The sequence below is a fragment of the Artemia sp. Qi Xiang Cuo genome, chromosome 11 (assembly GCF_049724085.1).
Source record: "Artemia sp. Qi Xiang Cuo chromosome 11, ASM4972408v1, whole genome shotgun sequence".
Lineage (NCBI taxonomy): Eukaryota > Metazoa > Arthropoda > Branchiopoda > Anostraca > Artemiidae > Artemia > Artemia sp. Qi Xiang Cuo.
The window spans coordinates 12,572,378-12,594,469 of NC_142804.1; the positions used below are offsets into that span (position 1 = coordinate 12,572,378).

The window sequence follows — 22,092 nt, forward strand, 5'->3', positions numbered from 1 at the left end:
TCTAAGCTATGACTATAATCTAAAACTATAAAATCTGAACTGTAACTAAAAATCAACTAAACTAGAACTCTAACAAAAACTCTAAGCTAATACTCTAAGATAAAAAACTCTAAAACATTAAGTCAAACTAAACTAAACTAAAACTTTATGCTAATTATATAAGGTAAAACTCAAAACTCTTAACTATATGTAAACTAAACTAGAACTCAAAAGTAAAACAAGCTAGAACTCTAACAAAAACTCTAAGCTAAGACTATAAGCTAAAATTCTAAACTCTTAACTATAACTAAACTAAACTAGAACTCTAACAAAAACTCTAAGCTAAGACTCTAAGCAAAAAAACTGTAAACTCTAAACTAAAAGTAAACTAGACTAGAACTCTAACAGAAACTCAAAGGTAAAACATCAAATTCTTAACTAAAATTAAACTAAACTTCAACTCTAACAAAAGCTCTAAGCTAAGACTCTAAGCTAAAACTCTAAACTATTAACTAAAACTAAACTAAACTAAACTAGAACTTCAACAAAAACTCTAAGCTAAAAACTCTAAACTCTTAACTAAAACTTAACCAAACTATAACTTTAAGTAAAACTCTAAGCGTTGACTCTAAGCTAAAACTATAAATTCTGAACTTTAACTAAAACTAAACTAAACTAGAACTTTAACTAAAACTCTTAGCTACGACTCTATGGTAAAACTCTAAACTCTTAACTAAAACTATACTAAACTAGAACTCTAATTGAAACTCAAAGGTAAAAAATCGAAATCTTAACTAAAATTAAACTAAACTGGAACTCTAACAAAAAAACCCTCTAAACTCTTAACTAAAACTAAACTAAACTTCAAATCTAACAAAAACTCTAAGCTAAGACTCTAAGCTAAAACTCTAAACTAAAACTAAACTATACTAGAACTTCAACATAAACTCTAAGCTAAGATTCTAAGTTAAAAACACTAAACTCTTAACTAAAACTAAAATAAAGTAGAACTCTAACAAAAACTCTAAGCTGAGACTCTAAGCTAAAACTCTAAACTCTTAAGTAAAACTAAACTAAACTAGAACTCTGAGCTAAGACTCTAAGGTAAAACACCAAACTCTTAGCTAAAACTAAACTAAACTAGAACTCTAACTGAAACTCAAAGGTAAAACATCAAACTCTTAACTAAAATTAAACTAAACTAGAACTCTAACAAAAAACTCTAAGCTAAGACTCTAGGCTAAAACTCGAAACTCTTAACTAAAACTTAGCCAAACTAAAACTTTAAGTAAAACTCTAAGGTATGAATCTAAGCTAAAGCTCTAAATTCTCAACTGTAACTAAACTAAATTACAACTCTAGCTAAAACTCTTAGCTAAGAATCTAACGTGAAACTCTATAATCTTAACTAAAATTAAACTAAACTATAACTTTAACAAAAACTCTGAGATGAGACTCTAAGCTAAAACTCGAAACTCTTAACTAAAACTTAACAAAACTATAACTTTAAGTAAAATTATAAGCTATGACTCTAAGCTAAAACTCTAAACTCTTAACTAAAACTAAACTAGAACTCTGAATAAAACTCTAAGCTAAGACTCTAAGCTAAAATCTCTAAAGTCTTAACTAAAACTAAAGTAAACTAGAACTCTAACAAAAACTCTAAGCTAAGACTCTAAGCTAAAAAAAAACTCTAAAATTTGAACTAAAACTAAACCAAACTAAAACATAAAGCTAAGACTCTAAGCTAAAAAAACTAAACTCTTAGCCAAAAGTAATCTAAACTAGAACTCTAACTGAAACTCAAAGGTAAAACATCTTATTCTTAACTAAAATTAAACTAAACTTCAACTTTAACAAAAACTCTAAGCTAAGTTTATAAGCTAAAACTCAAAACTCTTAACGAAAACTTAACCAAACTATAACTTTAATTCAAATTATAAGTAATGACTCTAATCTAAAACTATAAATTCTTAACTTTAGCTTTGCAAAACTAAACGAGAACATTGACTAACACTATAATACACGAATATAGGATAAAAATTATAAAATCTCAACAAAACATAAACTAAAAACTAGTTCTAGCAACAAATTTAATAAATTACTATAAGCTAAAAAAAACAATAAAATCCTAACAAAAAATAAAACGAAATAAAACTTTAAGATAATACTCTAAGCTAAAACTCTAAAATCTTAACTAAAACCAAACTAAACTAGAACTCTACCAAAAACTCTAAGCTAAGAGTCTAAGCTAAAAAAAAACCTCTAAACTTTTAACTAAAACTAAACCAAACTAAAACTCTAAGCTTAGTCTCTAAGGTAAAACTTCAAACTCTTACCTATGACTAAGTTGTGGGTGAAAAAGATGGGTACTTCAATTTGTAAAATGGGTTTAGGACGGTCACTAAGAAATGAACTTGTTCTGACATGTCTTTTGAAAAGTATTGATTTGTGTTGAGCATTTAAAAATCAGTAAAGTTAAGTAGAGGGTGAAAAGGATGTGTACTTCAACTTGTGAAATGGGTTTACGATGGACATTATGAAAAGAACTTTTCGTTAAATGACCATTTAAAACTATAGTTTGATGTTTGTTCATTAAAAAAGAAGAAAAGAAGAGTTGTGGGTGAAAAGAATGTTTACTTCAACTTGTAAAATGGGTTTAGGAAGGGCATTAAGAAAAGAACTTGTTCTGAAATGGCTTTGAAAAGTATTGCTTGGTGTTGGAGCAATTCAAAAATCAGTATAGTGAAGTTGTGGGTGAAAGGGATGGGTACTTCAACTTGTAAAATGGGTTTAGCATGGACATTAAGAAAATAACTTGTTCTGAAAAGATATAATAAAGCCATAAAAAGTATTAAAAATGGGAGCTCAGGGGCCTTGGGGGCGCTGGGGGTCGTTTGGGGGTCTGCGGGTGGCCCTTTCGGGCCGAATGGCCCTTTGGGAGCCCTGTGCACCTTTGGGGACTGGGGGAGGGCCTTTGGGGGTCCGGGGAGGGCCTTTGGGGGTCTGGAGAGGGCCTTTGGGGGTCTGGGGGGCACTTGAGGGCCGATTGGTCCTTTGGGAGCCCGGTGGACCTTTGGGGACTGGGTGAGGGCCTTTGGGGATCCGGGGGGTCCTTTGGGAGCCCGGTGGTCTTTTGGGAGCTCGGTGGGCTTTTGGGGGCCCGGGGAGGGCCTTTGGGGGTCTGGGGATGGCCTTTGGGGGTCTGGGGACTCTTTGGGAGCTTGGGGGACCTTTGAGTACCGGGGGCTTCCTTCGGGGTTGGGGTAGGGAGATTGGAACCCTTTGGGGTTGGGGTAGGGGGATCGCAACCCTTTGGGGTTGGGGTAGGGGACCTCACGACGCTGTTAAAATACAACTTGTATATTATAACGACCACAGAGTTTCACCCTCAAATCCTCTTCTAAAATCATCTTTTAAATCATCTTTTAAAATGTCTCTAACTGTTTCGCCGAAATAATTCAATAAAATGACTGAAACGGTTTCTCCCAAATAATCCCTAAACGTAATTTCAGCGTGTTCCTTTTGTTTAGCATCTCTGCGCTGATACATTTCAAATTACTAAGAAACCTGATTCCCGCGCTAAAACAATTCATCGCTAAGATCTAAACATTCGCTTGGAGACAGTTCTCTTTAGAAACAACAAATTAATTCCCTTTTGTGTTAAATCAATTCTCTTTAGAAACAACAAATTAATTCTCCTTTCATGTCAATCAATCAATCATGACATCATCTGTCATGTGTGATCTAAACTTTGCCTCGGAAACATTCTCTTTGGAAATACACCAAAGACATTAATTAACTTGACGTCATCTGTCAGACATTAATTAACCTTGCCCGGAAACAATTTGATTAAGGACTCAATAATCCATGAAAGTGAGAAAGTTCCTGTTTTTCCATTCTCACTGACAAAAACCATAAACCTGACATAAATGTGACAAAGTTCATGTTTTTTCAGTCTCACTGACAAAAACCATAAAAACATCCATAAATGTGACAAAATTCCTGCTTTTCAAGTGAGAAAAATACTTTTTTTCCATTCTCACTGACAAAAACCATAAAACATCCATAACCATCCATGAAAAACATCAAATAAATCGACCAACACACATAACCATCCAAGAAAACAGACGCAAATGTGACAAAGTTCCTGTTTTTTCATTCTCACTGACAAAAACCATAAACCACGTGGTTCTATGCCCATATTTGGTGTGGGCGTGGGACCTCCTGAGGCATCTCTACTTCCGTCGATGGCAGTTCATATTTTTTTGGATTTTGTGCAAATCGCGGATATTGGCGAATAACTCACTTTTACGGTTGTTAGGTATTTGGTTTTAATTCTTTTAATTTTTGGCTTTTATTGAATTTTATTCATCTTTTAAGTTTTTGGTTCTTTTCACATTGACTTTCCGCGTTTGTTTTTTGTTGTTTTTTTTCTCTTCGGCACTTTCCTTGGATACATCATTTCGTTTCGCGCTGAAGAAGAGAGGCGTTTGTCCTATCGAAATATTCGCTTTGTTTTTTCAGTATTTTCATTTGGCCTATAAAAACGCCATTTTTGCTCGTTTTTCTTTCTTTATGTAAAATGAATATTCTTTTCAGTAAAGCATTGCTGACTCATTAGTCTTTTGGAGATTCAAGGAGGTGGTAACCCTACTCTTATCTTTGGTAATTTTGTTTGTTTTAGATTTGACTCAACTCATTTTAGTTTTTGTTTGTTTTTGGTTCTGTCAATTCATTTATAGTAGTATCTGTTGTCTTTTGCTTGATTGTTTGTCTAAGTTTTGATTTAGTTCATTTTAGGTCTTATTTTTTCCTGCATAGAAATTTGTATTCATCTTAAGTTAAATAGTTTATATAAATTAATTAAGTATGATTTGATTTTTGGTTATGTCAGACTTACATATTGCCCTTTACTTTCCTTTGAAAAACTTTTACCTACTTAGAAACTATTTTTTTTAAATCGTTGTCTTGCAGAAATTAGTACAATCAACATATTTCAGACATTAGGTAGAAATGCTGAGGCAGTTTACTGAGAAGAATTGTACGAAGTTATATTGGTAGGCCTCAAAATGGGTATATCCAGGGCGGTCATGGGACCTGAGACAAAAAAACAAGAAAATAAAATCAGAGGACAAAAGGTTAAGAAAAAATATTGTGCATTATTGTAAGTGTGGAAACAAATTGCAACTAATGCAACTTACAAAGCCATCAAAAATTACATATTTTCAAGTTATGTTATAGATTTTCTAATTTCATGGTTTCTTGTTATTATACATATTATTTTACATTGATCTTATAAACCATAAAAAGAAATTCCCATGACAAAGGAAATTATAACACAATGCTTGAAATTACTTTATGTGTTTTAATCTTTCTGACATCTGATGAAAATATATTCACTTATCCAAAAATTTCTGTTTAGTTTTTCCCTAGATTTCATCATCCTTTGTTTTAAAGTTATTTCTTCCATTATCTGGAATGTGGCCGTCTCCAAGATGTGATTATTTATCCTATAAGTCTTGATAAGACTATTTCCAGGTCATTAGAAAATTTACATAATTTTAGGAAAAAAGGAGAATCGACTTAAGGAAAAAGGGAGAAACACCACAAAAAGGGATGGAATTCTCATAAAATCTGTGTTAACACAAGATTGTTTTTTTTCCAAGCATTTTTGTCTTGGATGAATGTTTATTTGTTTTTTTCTCTTATGGACAATTTTATCAAATCTTATGTTCTAATACTCTTCGTTTCCTCGGTAACAATTTTGAGCATATATACAAAAAAAAAACAATTATAAGCATATATACAGTTCATTCAAAATAAATAGTTATTATAGAACATATGTGGTAATACTAATAGTTTTCAAAATTTTGTAGTTGTACACCAACTACTGGGGATGTAGGCCTTAACTGTAAAAAACTGTATTTTGATTCCAACATTATATAACTTTTGGTTAAAAGACTTTAAGATGAGTTTGGAAAGGTAGGGGAGGAGTTTGCCCCCTAACCTACCTAAGATTAAGAATGTATTATGGATGCTGAGGAGGTGGCGGCTGTCTTCTTATTGCAGAAGCATTTGAGTCTGAAATAGAAGACTACATTCTTATGCTTACTTGCGCATGGGTGGGAAGCATCTGCGAGGAGGAATATTCGTCTGATGGCCTCCCCCTGACAAATAAAAAAATTGTAACCTGAACAATCAATGTTGGTATTTCACACCCTGCCCCCTTGACCTTTGGAGACTGGTTTTCCCTTTCAAAACACTATTATGCAAATGACCTCATGAATAGTGTAACCTACATGAGATATTAAATGAAATCATAGATCAAATTTAATAAAACTGAATTTTTAAATAAAAGTAATTCAATATAATATTTCAAATGAAATTAAAAAGGACAGTAAATACTTAAAATACACACATATTATCCTATTTATGAGGGAGGCTGCCAGTATGCATATGGATTATAGTCCCAATAAAGCAAAGCAACAATAAAAAATTTGCTAAAAAAGGTAATTTATGTCTGTTTGAACATTTTTTTCTACTTTCATTTGAAAACGCAATTTTTTGGGGGTTTAATAAATAAGAAGTTGTCTGTATCTCCGTTCTTGTTAATGACACTATTTATTTATTTTATTATTATTTATTTAACTTTTGTCAATTTTTGTGCTTTTTAGTGTCCAAGTCGCCTGTGATTAACCAAGCATAAAATCTCCACTTGGAAGACAGCTACAATGAATGGCAAAGCAAGAATAAGTCCTGGTAAACTTACAAAACAGACTCAAGTTGAAATTGCAAAGAAAATAATTAATCCCATCTCTTTGCTGTCACAGGTTTTTGACTTCAATCAGTTTCAAAAACTTGGTTGCCAAGTTTCTTACCAAGAGGCTGAAAAACTTAGCCCAGAAAGGCGAGTTTGGGTTGTTGATTTATTGAAAGATAATTTATATGATCTCTATTCACTTTCTCAATGGGGATGGAATGAAAGTAGCAAAAGGAAAGAGCTGCTTCATAAAGATTCAAGATTTTTTATAGTCACAACTGATATAGGAATGGACATTGCCTACTGTCATTTTCGTTTTGATATGGACTATGGAAGAAGTGTGATTTATCTCTATGAAATTCAGGTGAATTCGGATAGCCGTGCTAAAGGAATTGGATCAGCACTGTTATGTTTAATTGAGACCCTTGGTAAAAAGGCAAAAATGGAACTGTTGGTTTTGACTTGCTTTAAAGAAAACTTAATTGCAAGGAGGTTTTTTGAGAAGCATGGACTAAACATGGATAAAACAAATCCTCCTGATGCAGAAGAAAAAGACTATGTTATACTTAGTAAGAGACTTCAGCTAAAGTCCTAGAGACAGTTTTTTTTAATGTGCTCTGGTAGAATTAAGTACTAATTGCACTTTAGTACTTATTTAAGTAAAAAAGGTTTATTAGTATTTTCAATTAAGGAAGTGAAACTGAGAAGCCATTGGCTGTAATAATTGAAAGTACCACGCACGCCAGTTTTGTAACTTTCCAGGAGAGCCAAAAAAAACAGAAGAAAGTTTGTTGGCTGTGGTCGCTCTGAAGGACAAGACTAATGGAGATAAAGGGAACATACACTAAACATAATTTGTATTCTCTTTTCAGCGGTATAAATTAAATTTAAATATTCCAAGCGAATTCGAAATTATGTCTCCTTTTGCTTGTATCTTCTTCTGTCAAAAGTATTCTGAGCAAATTAAAAATTAATTCGTTTTGGCGTATGTCTCCTTTTTCCATTCAATTCTTCACCATTCAATTCTTTATACTGAGTTTACTCATGACATGCATAATTTATTTTCGACCAAAATGGCACATGTCGGACTTTTAATTATCACAGCCGTTGTGTTGAATCAAGGTGTTCTACCTCAATTGCCTTTTTTTACTTTTTAATGATCTGATGTGTCTTATTATTAAAACTCCAAAATTTTATTCTTTGAAAGATATGTGTGCATACAAAAGCTTGTATGTATACTGGAATGAGGTACTGGGGTGAAGGAACCTCTTCCCTTAAAGAAATTGTCTGAGCGCCCTCTTTTCATAGGAAAATTATTTTATAAAATTCATGACATGCACAGAATGTGGATCTTAAGCACCAAAAAATGTTCATTTTTTAAGTATCAGACTTTTGACACATATTCTGTTTAATTGTTAAAACATTTTAGACATTATTATGGTTTGTCCTTTGATGATGATAAATATAGGGTCAGTTACTTTTCCTAAGTTTTATAGGCTGTGTTATTTTGGGGGTCGTTTGCTGTAGAAACTAACTAGTCATGCAGCAGATATGGCCAGATAACCATAAAACATTGTATGAGATGCTAAATGCCGTTTTTATTTAATCAACTAGCTCGAGTATAATTAATATGTTTATCATGGAGGAGGGACATATGTAGCCTGGAAGTTTCGTTGGGAAACATAAAAGCTGTATCCCTAGACACGACCTGCAGGGGGATAACGGAAAAGTCAGACACCCTAGATGAGGTTGGTATAAAAGATGAAAAAAAGAAAACTTGAGGAATGATTTTGCTGAGTTAGCTTAATACAGATTTACTGTGTGTTGTGCTGTGCGGTATTGTGTAACAGTAGGTAGCTATGTACGCAACCGTAAATTACGTCATATAAAAAAAGGATTGGATATTTCAATTCGTTTTTGAGAAAAATTCACTAAATGATTATAGAAAGAGCTATTTATCCCGAAATTTTTGTTGAAAGTTGCTTGTTAATCTATTCAGGAAAGCTGTAACATACCCAGGCCTAGGTGCTGCGGAGACCGATACTGACAGCCAGTGTAATATTTTGATTTACTAATTATTTTATAGCTTGACAGACTTATAGGCTAAGATTGATTTTTAAGATATTTTTTTGTGCATGTACATCACTGAAAATGTTAGTAGAAACAGCATCGAAATCAAGATTGGAAACAATCTTTTTGAGTGAAATTTTTGTAAAATCCCGCTCTTAGTTTTGAAAAAATCACTACAGTATTAGAAATACAATTTTAACAATTGACACGCTAGTATGCAGGCCGCGGAAGTAATGCAAGCCAGGCAGTATGCAAGCCGGGCAGGCCGGACAAGTAAGCTAGGGGTGGACTTCAAATCTTTAGCTGTACCCCCACCCGAAGTCTCTAGCAGATAATTTTTACATTTTTAATATTATGTTTAGCATTCTCTCGCGGGGGGGGGATATGGAATTTGCATTAGGTATTGTAACTTTTAATTTATTGTTTCTTGTTATTAACTTATTGTCTCAAGTAAATTTAAGCTAATTGTAACCAGTTTATTGTAAACCTTATATTGAAATCAACTAATAAATTCTTTTGATACCTTATTTGTATTTGTTTTTTTTTTTAGTTGAGAATGATAATAAGGCCTCCGAGAAACTTTTTAAACCCTAACACTTTCAAAAGGTTTACCGATTGGCAGAATTATATTCAAGGAAACGTTTTGGGTAAAGGAATTCGGGAATATTTCTACTATATCGATCACAATGGAATGGTAAGTCTCTTGTCTTCAGCTAACCCGTGTCCTGAAACAAATCTCATTGTTATTTATGAACTTGTGAATAGATGATGTGTGCAGACAGATGCGTTTTAGATCCTTGTATAAGGCTTTCTTCAGAGAAAGTTTCATGATGGTGTGTTTCAGTTGAAAGAGAATGGGGAACTCGTGGATTTTCGGTGATATAACATGGAAGTGTAGTGATTAAATGCTATTCTACCTCTGACAATGTATCGTTTGGCCTCTGTAAAAAATTGGATGATTCATATTATTACACTGCAAAATTGTAGCCTATAGTTGAAACTAGTTTTGTCAAGCTATGGAAATCAGGGGAGGGGAGGGTAAAAATTTATTTTAAAAAATCTAAGGGGAGGCCCAGGTGTGTGTTTTTTTTTTTCAATGTAAGTATAAAAAAAATTTTTTTTTAATGAAAACACCCAAGAAGTTATTGTACCAAGTATAGGGAGATGGGGGGCTTCCTTCTCCCAATTGACTTCGCTTGTTAAAGCTAAAATTTCTCTGTTAGTGAATTAGTTAGGTTTTTTTTCATGAATTATTTAAAGTCAAAATCCAGTCTACAAAAAGTAGTTTTAGGTTAGCTTTAGAGAATCTTGGAAGGATAAATAAGTAGTTGACATAAAGAAAGAAAAACGAGCAAAAATAGGGTTTTTATAGGCCAAATGACGATACTGAAAAAACAAAGCGAATATTTCGAGAGGACAAACGCCTCTCTTCTTCAGCGCGAAACGAAACGATGTATCAATAAAAGCCAAAAATTAAAAGAATTAAAACCAACTACCTAACAACCATAAAAGCGAGTTATTCGCCAATATCCGCGATTTGCACAAAATCCAAAAAAACATGAACTGCCATCGACGGATACTAGCGAGCAACTGACAAATGAAAGGGATCAATTCATTCACTCGAAAAAACAAAACGAACCAGCACTTAAATAAGTTGGAAAACTATGTCGTTTGATTTCGGATTTTAATTAATGCATTTCTTTCAGACACCCATTGAGACCTAAGGGGTTGTTCACGTGTTTGATTAGATGACTGGGAAAGTGGTTCAAGGTTTATTTCAGGGAGTACTAAAGTATCGGCTTCTCTTTTGAGAAAACCGAAATATGACTCGTTTATTCTTAAATCACCGGAATCTCTGTTTAAAGCTAGACCTAAATGTTGGTATTTATAAATTTCAACAGCTTCTCTGCAGTGCTGGACAATACCTTTATCATGCGAAATAAGACTAGCTTGACTAAACAAAATAGTATGGTCTGGTTTTTCAAAAATGTGCTCTGCAAGGGCAGAGTCAAAATTTTCTGGTTTTCTGCAAGGGCAGAGTCAAAATTTAAATAAAGCAATGGAACAAAAAACAAAATAAATAAAGATCAAACCTGTTTTTCTCTTTTAATTTTTCGTAAATGGAAAAGCAGTGTGGTCTAAGAAATTATTTATTGTTTCTTTTAACAAGCTTTTAACTGTTTCATTCAACTGGAGGTCCCTGGGACTTGTTGCTGCCCGGTTGTAAGCTGGCTGAAACGTTCTATGTAGACTTTGGAGTGAGTAATTAGTCACACACCTTTTCTGGTGCCCCCAATGTGGTTTGTCGAGGATTTAAATGATATTAAAAGTATTATATGGAACGTTACAACGTTGTACTTGCATTTTGACTGACAAATTCAGACGTTTTTAAACTGGACTGGTTAGAACCTTTCGAAAATCGTCTCCCAGAAGCAGGAAACATGAAGTTGGATGATATGGCATGTTCAAAATGTAATTCTGGCTACACACTTTATGATCAAAACGTCAATGGTCCTTGCAAGCTTTTTTTCTTTTTCTTTTTTATACATATTACTAGACACGCATACAAAGAAGAAAAAACGAATAACTCATCCATATCACCCTTAAGCTGAAGCTTGTCAGGGAGTTATTTTTTAGCATGTTGCTGGCTGTTTACATGAAACAACTGTCTATGAGCAAATAAAAAAGTATCAGCTGATATCTAAAATCCTGTTTCATTACCCTGGCATTGTATTATGCTTTTTTTTCTCCTTAATATTTACCCCAAAATTATCGATTGAAAAAAATAACTATGTTAAAAATAGTATTCCGCTTTGTTAGCTGAGTTATGAATGTTGTAAGACGGTATTTTATTTTTATCTGAAATAGGAGCCTGAAGTAATCTCAAATGATAACTAGTTAGACCCTTTATTTATTTATTTAAGCTATTCGTTTTCTGTTCTAGTTTCAAAGTACCTGTTTCTGATCTATTTACGAAAAAAAAAAAAAAAAAAAAAAAAAAAAAAAAAAAAAAACAGATTATCTGTTTTTGATTTACCTGTTCTATTTTGGGTTATATATTAGTTATTTTGTCCTGTTTCTTTCTCTTTTTTCTTCCTGTTTTTCTTAATATTTTATAACGTTAGTGACTAACTGTAAGTACAGCTTGTCTGTGAGAGATGGGACTTTAAAACCGATATCGTAACGCAAAATAGCAGTGTAAGAACTAAAGAAAAGAATAACTTCTTTACGTTACACTGAAATGTGTTGCATTACAGTTAGACGAAAGTAGGCGAGATTTTTGAAGACAACAATCTGTGAACAGCTATAATACCGATAAAATGGTATAGATACAATAGTTACTCTTGGGCCAATGAGAGATACAGTATCATAGACCTAATGCTGCCATCAGCAGATGCATTGAAGCTTACAATAAGAGAATCAATGGACACTCATGGTGTTCCCTTTTAAAACAGTATATTTATCGCATTTGTTATGTAATTATTCTGCTTTTTATGTGTATCATGTAATTATCTGGTTAACTATTGTCCTTGTGTGCTGAGTTTTTGAATTCTAATTTTGGTTTATTTGATATTTTTTTGTCTCTTTTCTTTTTTTTTCTTCTCTTATACTTTGTTTGTTATTGTGTTTACAACGGGTCATAAATAAATTCAATTCACTATCATGTCTAGTTCAAAATATATCTTGATATAATGATGATATCGGCATGTCGCCCAGCCCTAGCTGTAATAGCTTGACTTGTATCGCGGCCGGTTAACAGCGGGAAATGTTTTTAAAAGTCCTGGAAAATCATCTCAAGAAAAAAGTGGGAATTCTGTATATGTTCTTTAACATACCTTTTCACATTCAAATTCCGAAAGAAACGTCTATATCCAATAGTGGGGACAAATTGTGCAGAGTATTATTCAGTTTCATAGTTTTTAGTTAAAATGCTTGAACTGAGTCTCTTTTTACGCCATCTATACTTTAGTACTTACTACGCTCACTAGGGTAAATAATTGCTTTTTGGATTTTCCAAGTAAAATGGAAAGTAAACCTTAACACACACAACTATGTCTGTTTGGCAACTGATTGCTAAGAGGATTTTGGAGGCTAATTGAAAATATAACAATGAATTGAAATACATCTTTGTAAATTGAGGAAATCGCGCAAATTGTTTTTGCCAGCCTCTCCCCCCAGGATCCACACATTATGAATTCCATATAAACTTACTTAAAAAAAAAGATTCTGATCAAGCAAAAGTTTCATAAAATCTTTTAGAAAATTGATAGTCACGCTGTGACCTGTAGTCTACATTTGCGGTCTCTGTGACCCTTCATTTTTTTTCTCACTTAAAAGTAAATACGAAAAAAGAAAGTACAGGCTAAGGAAAGTATAAACTGGTAATCGCTAATTAAAGGGAAAAACACTTAAACACCATTTGAAATGAGCAATCAAACGTTGGTATGTTTAAGCTAAATAAAACAAAATACTGTTTCCTGGTGACTCATATTTCCAAATTTAGAAAATCTAATGAACAAAGATATACTGGTAGCATTTATCATAAAAAAAATCCTTAATTGAGTAAAAGATATCCTCAAGTTGAGCCTTTACTATTTCCTTGACTTATCGTATTTCTTTGTATCTAAATTGTCTTATGTAGATTAATTTTTGTATATGAACCAAAAAATATGGCTCATACTTGAAAATCTTGCCAGAAGGATCTGCAACTATTAATCTGGACTGTGATTGACTGCTATCTGCAGGAATCTTGGCACCAGAGTGCCTTCTACGATGACCTTGGACTACTATCAGCTATCAGTGAAAATATTGCCAGAGATCGACTGCAAACAGGAGCCTGGACTATGATGGACTGATATATGTGCTAATCTTCTAGAAGGTATTAGAGATTGACTGCAACCGTGATCTGGACGGTGACGTGCAACAACAATATACTAGAAGGAGCCAGATATGAACTGTAAACCATGAGCCCTAACTGTTATGGACTTCTGACTACGGCAATTTTCTAGAAGGAGCCAGAGACTGACTGCGACCATGATCCTGGACTGCTATGGATTTGCTACAAACCATTTATAGAACTCTTCTAGTAAGTAGAGAAAATCTAAGGAACAAAGATATACTGCATAAAGAAAGAAAAACGAGCAAAAATGGGGTTTTTATAAAGATATACTGGTAGCATTTATCATAAAAACTGACTGCAACCATAAACCTGGACTGTGACAGACTGCTATTGCGGAAATATTGTAGAACAAGCCAGAGACGAACTGCAACAATGATCTTGGACCGCGATGAACTGCCACCTGGTATCTGCAGGAATCTCTTGGAAGGTAAAAAAATTGACGGCGACCGTGAGCCTTCACCACAATGTGAATCCTCATGGTCCTAGCCTGGGCGATCTGCTAAAAGGAGTCAGAGAACTTAAAATGTTTGGAAACGCATAACATTAATAAAAAAACTTTTGTAAGACGCATTTCTTGTCCAGTTATCATGAATGGAATCGTACCAAGACGCTTATTGAGGCCTTTCCAAGGGCAATTGAAATGAGTAGCCCAAAAATTTCCAGTGAGGGTGAATAGGACTTAAGCTAGTAATATATAATCAAAAATTGCATATTTAATTTTGTGTTTTTACTATAAAAAGGAAACTGATCTTTTAAAAGTTACTGCTATTTTTAAAATATAGTGAAATAACTGCCTTGTTTTTGCCATTTTCATGCCTTATATTTCGATCCTTAGGAAAATAACGTTTAATTCTGATTTTATTTCTAGGCCCAACTAGTTTCATGATATTTCAGTATGGAACTATTTCCTTATAATTTTTCTTCTTATAGCTCTTTCTTGACGATGCAAGGATAAAGAATTTCACCTCTTGCTACAAAGGTAAGTTCTCCACCATTGTAGTTTGTAGTGAAAAGGATGTCAGTAAACATGTCCTGACTTTTTTGGGAAGGCGTCAGGACATCGACACGTCAGGACCACTACCGTCAGGACATCGAAGAAATCCGTCATAACATCGACAAAAAATCCGTCAGAACATCGAAACTTCAGGACGTCGGCAGTCACATTCGCTACCCGTCAGAACATCGACACGTCAGTTCATCGACAGTCACAATCGCTAGTCGACAGTCATAACATGAATACGTCAGTTCATCAACAGTCACAATTGCTACCCGTCAGAACGTCGACAGTCATAACATCAATTTTTTTTTCATTTCGAAAATCCGTCAGAACCACTAACCGTCAGAACGTCGACAGTCATAACATTGATACGTCATAACATCTAAAAAATTTTTCTTAACATCTAAAATTTTAAAACTTTAATTTTTTGGGGTGTAGGGGGAAAGGTACCTAGGTTAGGTTAAGCTATGTATTTGATATATTCTATGCTTTACCCCTACCCCCCTGATGTACAAATATATAGCCTAAATTTGTTTCTAAACTATTATATACTTATTAGTATTATATAAACTTATAAATTTTTTTACATAACGAAAATCCTTCAGAACCACTAACCGTCAGAACGTTGACAGTCATAACATCGACGCAACATAACATCTAAAAAAAATTTTGATGTTATGACGTGATGATGTTATGACTGTCGACATTCGGTCGGGTATCGGTTGTGACTGTCAATGAACTGACGTGTTGATGTTATGACTGTCGACGTTCTGACGGGTAGCGATTGTGACTGTGAATTTCCTGACGTGTTGATGTTATGACTGTCGATGTCCTGACGTGTCGATGTTTTGACGGATTTTCCTTGTAGACGAAATGACGTTTAGTGCTTGTGACGGTTAGATGCAATGGTAGCACCCCGCTTTTTGTACCGAGAGTTTTTTAATGTACTAGATTTTGATCTCGAAGAAACAGTGGCACTGGTTGCAAAAAACTTGCGACTAAGCCCATTTTTTGTATTTTTAGTGGCTTAAAATTTCACATAGGTTAACCAATCAGTTGAAACTGGCTTGAAATTTCACACAGGGACCAATAACGTTTAAAGTAGTTTGGCTAATGGCTTCTCTCTACCAGACGCTTAAGAAATATTGTTGTTGGTTTACGAAAAATGTCACAGACGTAAACTAATGAAGTTAAAATAAACTGTTTACCATTGAAATATAGGAAGCATGTGATGATTTGTGTGTAAAGTTCAACCGTAATGAGCTGACTGTTCCCTGACCCAGGAAGGGTTTCATCATCCATGATTAGAAAACTTACATGGCGTGGGATTAGTCTGCTTTAACCTTGCCAGACCTTTCTTGCCCCCCCCTTTGTTCGTTTTTTTCGCGAACCTGACGTGTGTCCACTACCTAGGATCTCACGCAGCATGTACAAAATATTTATGTAAATTCTTCATAACTTAATTCTTCAACTGTATTCTTATAACCAAATTCAAAGTGTTTTTATTGGCTTGTGACCTTTGATGTTTTTAGGATGGCATAATATAGGAATATCAACTTAGTTTTGACTGAAATATCGCATACGAGGTGTGCACGCAAGGGCAACGATAAGAAAAATATTGTACTCAGTAAAGGGCGTGTTTTTTGTTCCTGGAAAATTAAATCATTTACCTCATTTGAAATGAATTAGTTAATAATGGCATGCACTGTCTGTTAAATGTATTGGAGTTAATCCAAAAGGACCATTTGTATGTCAGGCGTGGTCGACCTTTTAAATATGGCTACAACCTACGATTATGACGTCATTGATCAATCTTTAACATGAAACATGCAGTTTCTCGTAAACAAATTGATTTTATTTTAAAAATATTTGGTTTTAATTACAGGAGGTTTTAACCCCATTAATTTCTTTTAAAATGAGCCATTGAAGAGAAATTTTTCTTTTCTGTAGAAAAGAAAAAAGAAAAAAAAGATGCGGCTTAGGCAGAATGCTGTAGTAGCTGCTACTTTTCTTGATTTTCAAGCCAATATATTTCCCTTGCTGTTCAAGCCAAGGGACAGAAAATTTCCCTATAAGGGTTTCAGACAAGGCGGTTCAAATGGTGTACTTTTTGTTTTGATCTTACTCTATTTTTAGGAGTGATGGGTTATTTTATTTCTTAACATTGGACGTGATCGTCTCTTTCTAGGTTGCTAGCTACTGCTGCATCCTGGATAACGGACGAATATTTGAATACACAACACCTAGTATGGTTTTTTGTGGCTCTTATTTATAATTTAGTTTGTAATTTAGTACATAATTAAAAAATCTCTTCTCCCAACATCATGATGACCAAAGCTAAATCTGAACTGATAGACCTGTGATATAAAAAGAAGATAGATAAATAGATAGATTTGAATGAATGATTTTTATTACCCATCTTTAGCAATACAAAAAAGTAAAAATGGAGTAGAGAAAAAATGAAAAGAAAACAACAAAACACATCGAACAAACTAAAAATTTAAATTAATACTTCAATAACCAAAAAAAAAAAAAAAAAGCGATGGCGAAACTATTTACATAAAAAGACAACTATTACACATTACTGACTATAGCTCCAAACATACTATGTGTTGGGTGTAAAGATTTCAGGAACTTTTCCCTCCTGGTCGCGATCACGACGAAGGGGTAATCGAGTCCGTAACGTGCTGAAATCTGGCGGGTTCTTCGCCAGGGGGGAAGGCTAAGCAGATATTTTGCAAACTTATAGAACACTGTACGAATTGTTTTTATCATCAAAAGTAAACAAAGACCAGAAAGGTGACAAATCTAAGATATGAGTGGTGGCAAAGGAATTGAAGATCCGTGCTAGAATGCGGCGGTTATATAGGCGTTTGCATGACAAAATCATCCCATACGCTTTTCGGACATTCTGTTTGAGATCATTTATTTGACAGGACTGGGTAGCTTTAAGATTAGATCCAATTGGCAAACCAAGGTAAGTCATTGATGCTGCTGCAGTAACAGTATTACTACCTAGTGCAAATATGACAGGCGCCAACTCTTTCTTACGACAATTAAAGACGACCACCTCGCTTTTGCTGGAGTTGAATTCTAGGCCTATGTTAGCATATTCATTAGACAAAACTCTGAAGTTACTCTCTATGCAACTGACGGATCTACTAGATTTAAAATGTCGTCGGCATAATTAACAAGAGACAAATCAATTCCACGAAAAATAAAGCACGTTTTCACCGTCTTCTGAGCCTCGATGATACTGTTATTATAAAGAGGCGGTGATTATAAAGCCCCTTGGTGAATGCCTTTTCGTACTGGTATGAGGAAATCGGATACTGTCGGTCTCTTGTTTTTTAGTACCCTTACTCTAACCTTCAACTTAAAATACATGTTCCTATAAGTAGCAATTATACATCTGTCAAGACCTCTCTTAAAGGCAGAGACAAGCAGTTGTGCATGGATACCCAAATCAAAAGCCCCGCGGACGTTGAGGCCTGCAAGTACCACGGTTTCTCCTTTAGCATCTGCATCCAACAAAACATTAGACCATAGGCTATGCACGTACTCGCGGCTAATATTTCTCTTGAAACCGAACTGCGAATCTGGCGTACTACAAACATACTTTATCTCCTCAGTAACTAATAATTCCATCAATTTACAAAAAACGGGAGCAACGGTTATCAGGCGGTAAGAATAACATTCAGATGGGTCTTTACCTTTCTTGATGACAGGGGCGATTAGACCGGTACAAAAAATATCTGGCACTAGACCGCAACTAAAAATCATTTGGAACATAAATGCTAGATGTACTGTTAACAGTTCACTACCGAGAATCAGATGCATACCACAGATATTATCTACTCCTTTAGAGTACTTCTTTTTTAGTTTAAGGATCCGACACACTCACTACGAACATCCTCATCCGACACACTCACTACGTGGCCAAGATCCGGTTCCAAAGATTCTAAACAGAGATCAAGGTCTCTCTCAAACTTGCACTCCAATTCAGGATCAGGTGCAGCAAACTCGCTCGTGAAATAACTATTCCATTCACTTTCACTAAGGGCGGATTCGTTACTGAGCACCTCTTCAGATCGATTCTTCTTGATTAATTTCCAAATTTTATTTGGATCGACTCGTAACGACTCACTGTTTTCATCAATCACACAAGAGCGGTGCACGGCGAGACATTTGGAGAACTGCCGCTTTGTACACAATCGAACACTGTTTACAACGTCTTGTTTAGGACGGCCCGAATCAATCCACACACTATAACACGCTTTAGCTTGTTGGCACGCATTAACCAAAGCTGGGTTTTCCGACCATCCTGGGACTTCTGACCCAATTCTCACTTTACGAATAGGAACCGCGGTTTTTTCTGCATAGCGCAAGGCGTGAGTTATTTCACTACAGTAGATATTTAGAAGTATTTGTTTCTCATCACATGCAATCGGCGAGCTTTGGAGTAATAGCTGGAAAGGGACTTTAATCTTTTCCATGATTCCGTCACACACAGACCTGAACATGGCTAAATTAGCTTTTTGCCATTCAGTCTTTTGGAGCCCCATTTGGGGCATTATTCAGGAGGTCATTTTTAATGAAGGTATTAGCCACTGGAAGGTGATCAGAAACACAGAAGTCGATATCAACCTCATAGTCACCGTGAGTCCTCAAGTCGGGAGAGCAGAGCAGGAAGTCGAGCGACGACATGGAACAGAATTGTGTACATACGTGAAGTGTACTCTGCTTCCCAGTACCTGCAGACTTGAGTAAGGATCGAACAGGATTTCACCTCATGAATTATTATCATCAGAGAGGTTGGAGTTCATATCTCCGACAATAATACATGAAAGTTTTTCCGCCGCGTATAATGTAGCAACAGCGGCTACTTTTCCACAAGCAATATTAATCTTATTGTCAGATTGGACATTCCTGTAGTTCGTTGGCATATAGACTGAGAGCACAACAGTATTTTTAATTGTCACTCCAGTATAAAAGTCCATTTCTTTAAAAGTTGCGACACGAAGCGAGGCACGGATAATAATAGCAACACTACCAGAGGGACAACCTCTTCCCGACCTCCTAGAAGGAATGCCAAACAAATTTACATTTTCGTTTAGTTGTAAGAGCTGGAGTCTCTCAGCCGACAGGAAATGTTCCTGCACGCACACAATGTCAAATTTGTTAGCAAGGTTTTCTAAAAGCGGTAATTTAGATAGTACTCCGCCATTTTTATTATTATTCTTTCATTTATTGCCCGTCAAAAAAAGGTACAGTAGACGGAGTAATCACTAAAGAAAACAAAAAGAAAAAAAAAGAAGAAAAAGAAGGACACAAACACACATTGAAAATTCAAGTACATGACAATAAAAACTCTTCATTACATTAATACGACAAATGATACCAACTAAATGATGATAATAGTTTCTTTTAAAACGGGAGACAGATTTATTAATACTAATATTATTATTATGAATATTATTCGTTTTATACACGTCAAACAAAGGGTACGTATGCAGAATAATCACTAAAATGACAAAAAAAACAGAGAAAAAAATTCATTACATGCATTACATTAATACAAAAAAACTATTGTGAACAAATTGGTGACCATGGATGATTAAACTTACTTTGAAAACGGGATAGAAATTATTAATGCTTATATTAGGGTCAGATAGCTTATACAAATGAATAATTTTACGGTTTCTTGTCCAGGGGGGCAAATGTAAAAGATACTTAGCAAATCTGAAGAAGGTTGATCGTAGCTGCTTTTTATATGTAACTGTAAAGAATTTACAGAAAGGAGCAATGTAAAGCAGATGTGGAAGGGCTATGGAGTTGTAAATGGATGCTATAATGTAACGGTTGAAACGTAGTTTGCTTTTTACGATTACAGCGTAAGAAATGCTAATTTTACGCTCAACGTGAGAAATCAGCAAACGACGTGTGTGGCCTATAGATGTGCCAATTGGAAGGCCCAGGTATGTAATATGGTCTGCGGGTTTAACAAGAGAACCGTCCATATTTAGAAGAGAAGTAGAGGGATTTCGCCAATTGAAAAGGATAACTTCGGATTTCTCAGGATTAAAAGACAGACCGATTTTTGAATATTCATCTTTGAGAATTTTGAAATTCTGCTCAATGTGCTGGATCGTACGGCTGAGATTCAGGATGTCATCAGCATAACAAATAAGAGACATATCAATTCTCCCAAGAATGCATGAAGGAAGACACTTTGCCTGAGCTTCCAGGACACTATTATTAAACAAGGTTGGGGAAGTGATAGCTCCCTGTCTAGTCCCTTTCTTAACGCGTATGGGGTACTGAGGTTTCACAAGCATATTCGAGGCATTCGAAGGGTTTGGCCTCACACGAGAATTAATGCAATTAAATTGGGATTGATGAAGGGGCGATTGGAGGGAAAAACGGGATGGAAGTTTTAAACGCACTCTTAGATTCCTATATAAATCCCTGAGAACACGGACAACTGATGGGTTTACGCCTCGCCTTGCCATATGAAGAAGCATGGACGAATGAATTAAGGAATCGAACGCACTTCTAACGTCATGTCCGGCGAGGATCATACTTTCTCCCGAAGATTCAGCGTCGACGAGGGCAGTAAAAACTGCTGTAAGAGCATGAGAACAGCCAAGATTAGTCTGAAAACCGAATTGATATGGGGGAACGTGACATTTCTGTCTTAACTCATCAAGAAACAGAAGCTTGAAAAGTTTGTATATCGTAGTAGAGACGGTGATGGGACGGGAAGAGGAACATTGCAGCTCAGATTTCCCTTTTTTGGGAATCGGAGTCAGACCACCAATGCAGAACGAGGATGGAACAATACCTGTAACAAATATCATTTGCATGAGAAGGCTGAGGTGATGCACCAATAGATAACTTCCATTAATGATGCGTAGAGTGCTCACCTTATCTATCCCACAAGGCGCTTTATTTTTAAGTTTGGATATGGCTTTTATAACAGCGTCACAAGTAACAACAAAATCAAGGTCAGGAGATTCATCAATGAATTTGCAGAGCTCGTCACAAAATTGTGACTCTAAAACAGGATCAGGCTCAGCAAATTCATTTGAAAAATGGGATATCCATTCGGACAAAGGAATGTCATTCAGGTCTGGCAAATTGGAGGAGATAGTACGAGGTAATAGCTCCCACAGTAGATAAGGTGAATTCCTGACCTTCTCGGAATAAAGTGTCTGCATTTTAGATCGATGAAGGGCAAGTTCCTTAGCAAAACATTTTTTTGACACTTTTCTCAGTTCATTGACTATTCCTTGACGGGCATAGGCAATCTCTCCATAATTTGTACCAAAATTTAGCACGGTCAAAAGCTTCATACAGCACTAGATTTCCTGACCACCCGGG

General features: G+C 35.1%; 2 protein-coding genes across 2 annotated transcripts in view; both read left to right on the forward strand.

Annotated features, from left to right (window-relative positions):
* The first annotated feature begins 6,659 nt into the window (after positions 1 to 6,659).
* Positions 6,660 to 9,333, forward strand: Naa40 (N-alpha-acetyltransferase 40). The gene has a single exon (XM_089096295.1). The coding sequence runs from the start codon at positions 6,714 to 6,716 to the stop codon at positions 7,335 to 7,337; it is 624 nt and encodes a 207-aa protein (XP_088952421.1). The 5' UTR covers positions 6,660 to 6,713; the 3' UTR covers positions 7,338 to 9,333.
* Positions 9,334 to 9,365: 32 nt separating this feature from the next.
* Positions 9,366 to 22,092, forward strand: part of LOC148946644 (UPF0598 protein CG30010) — a 54,557-nt gene continuing 41,830 nt past the window's right edge. The window contains exons 1-2 of the mRNA XM_089096296.1: positions 9,366 to 9,506; positions 14,643 to 14,691. Coding sequence (XP_088952422.1) covers positions 9,369 to 9,506; positions 14,643 to 14,691 — 187 coding nt within the window. The 5' untranslated portion in view covers positions 9,366 to 9,368. The remainder of the gene's footprint in view (positions 9,507 to 14,642; positions 14,692 to 22,092) is intronic.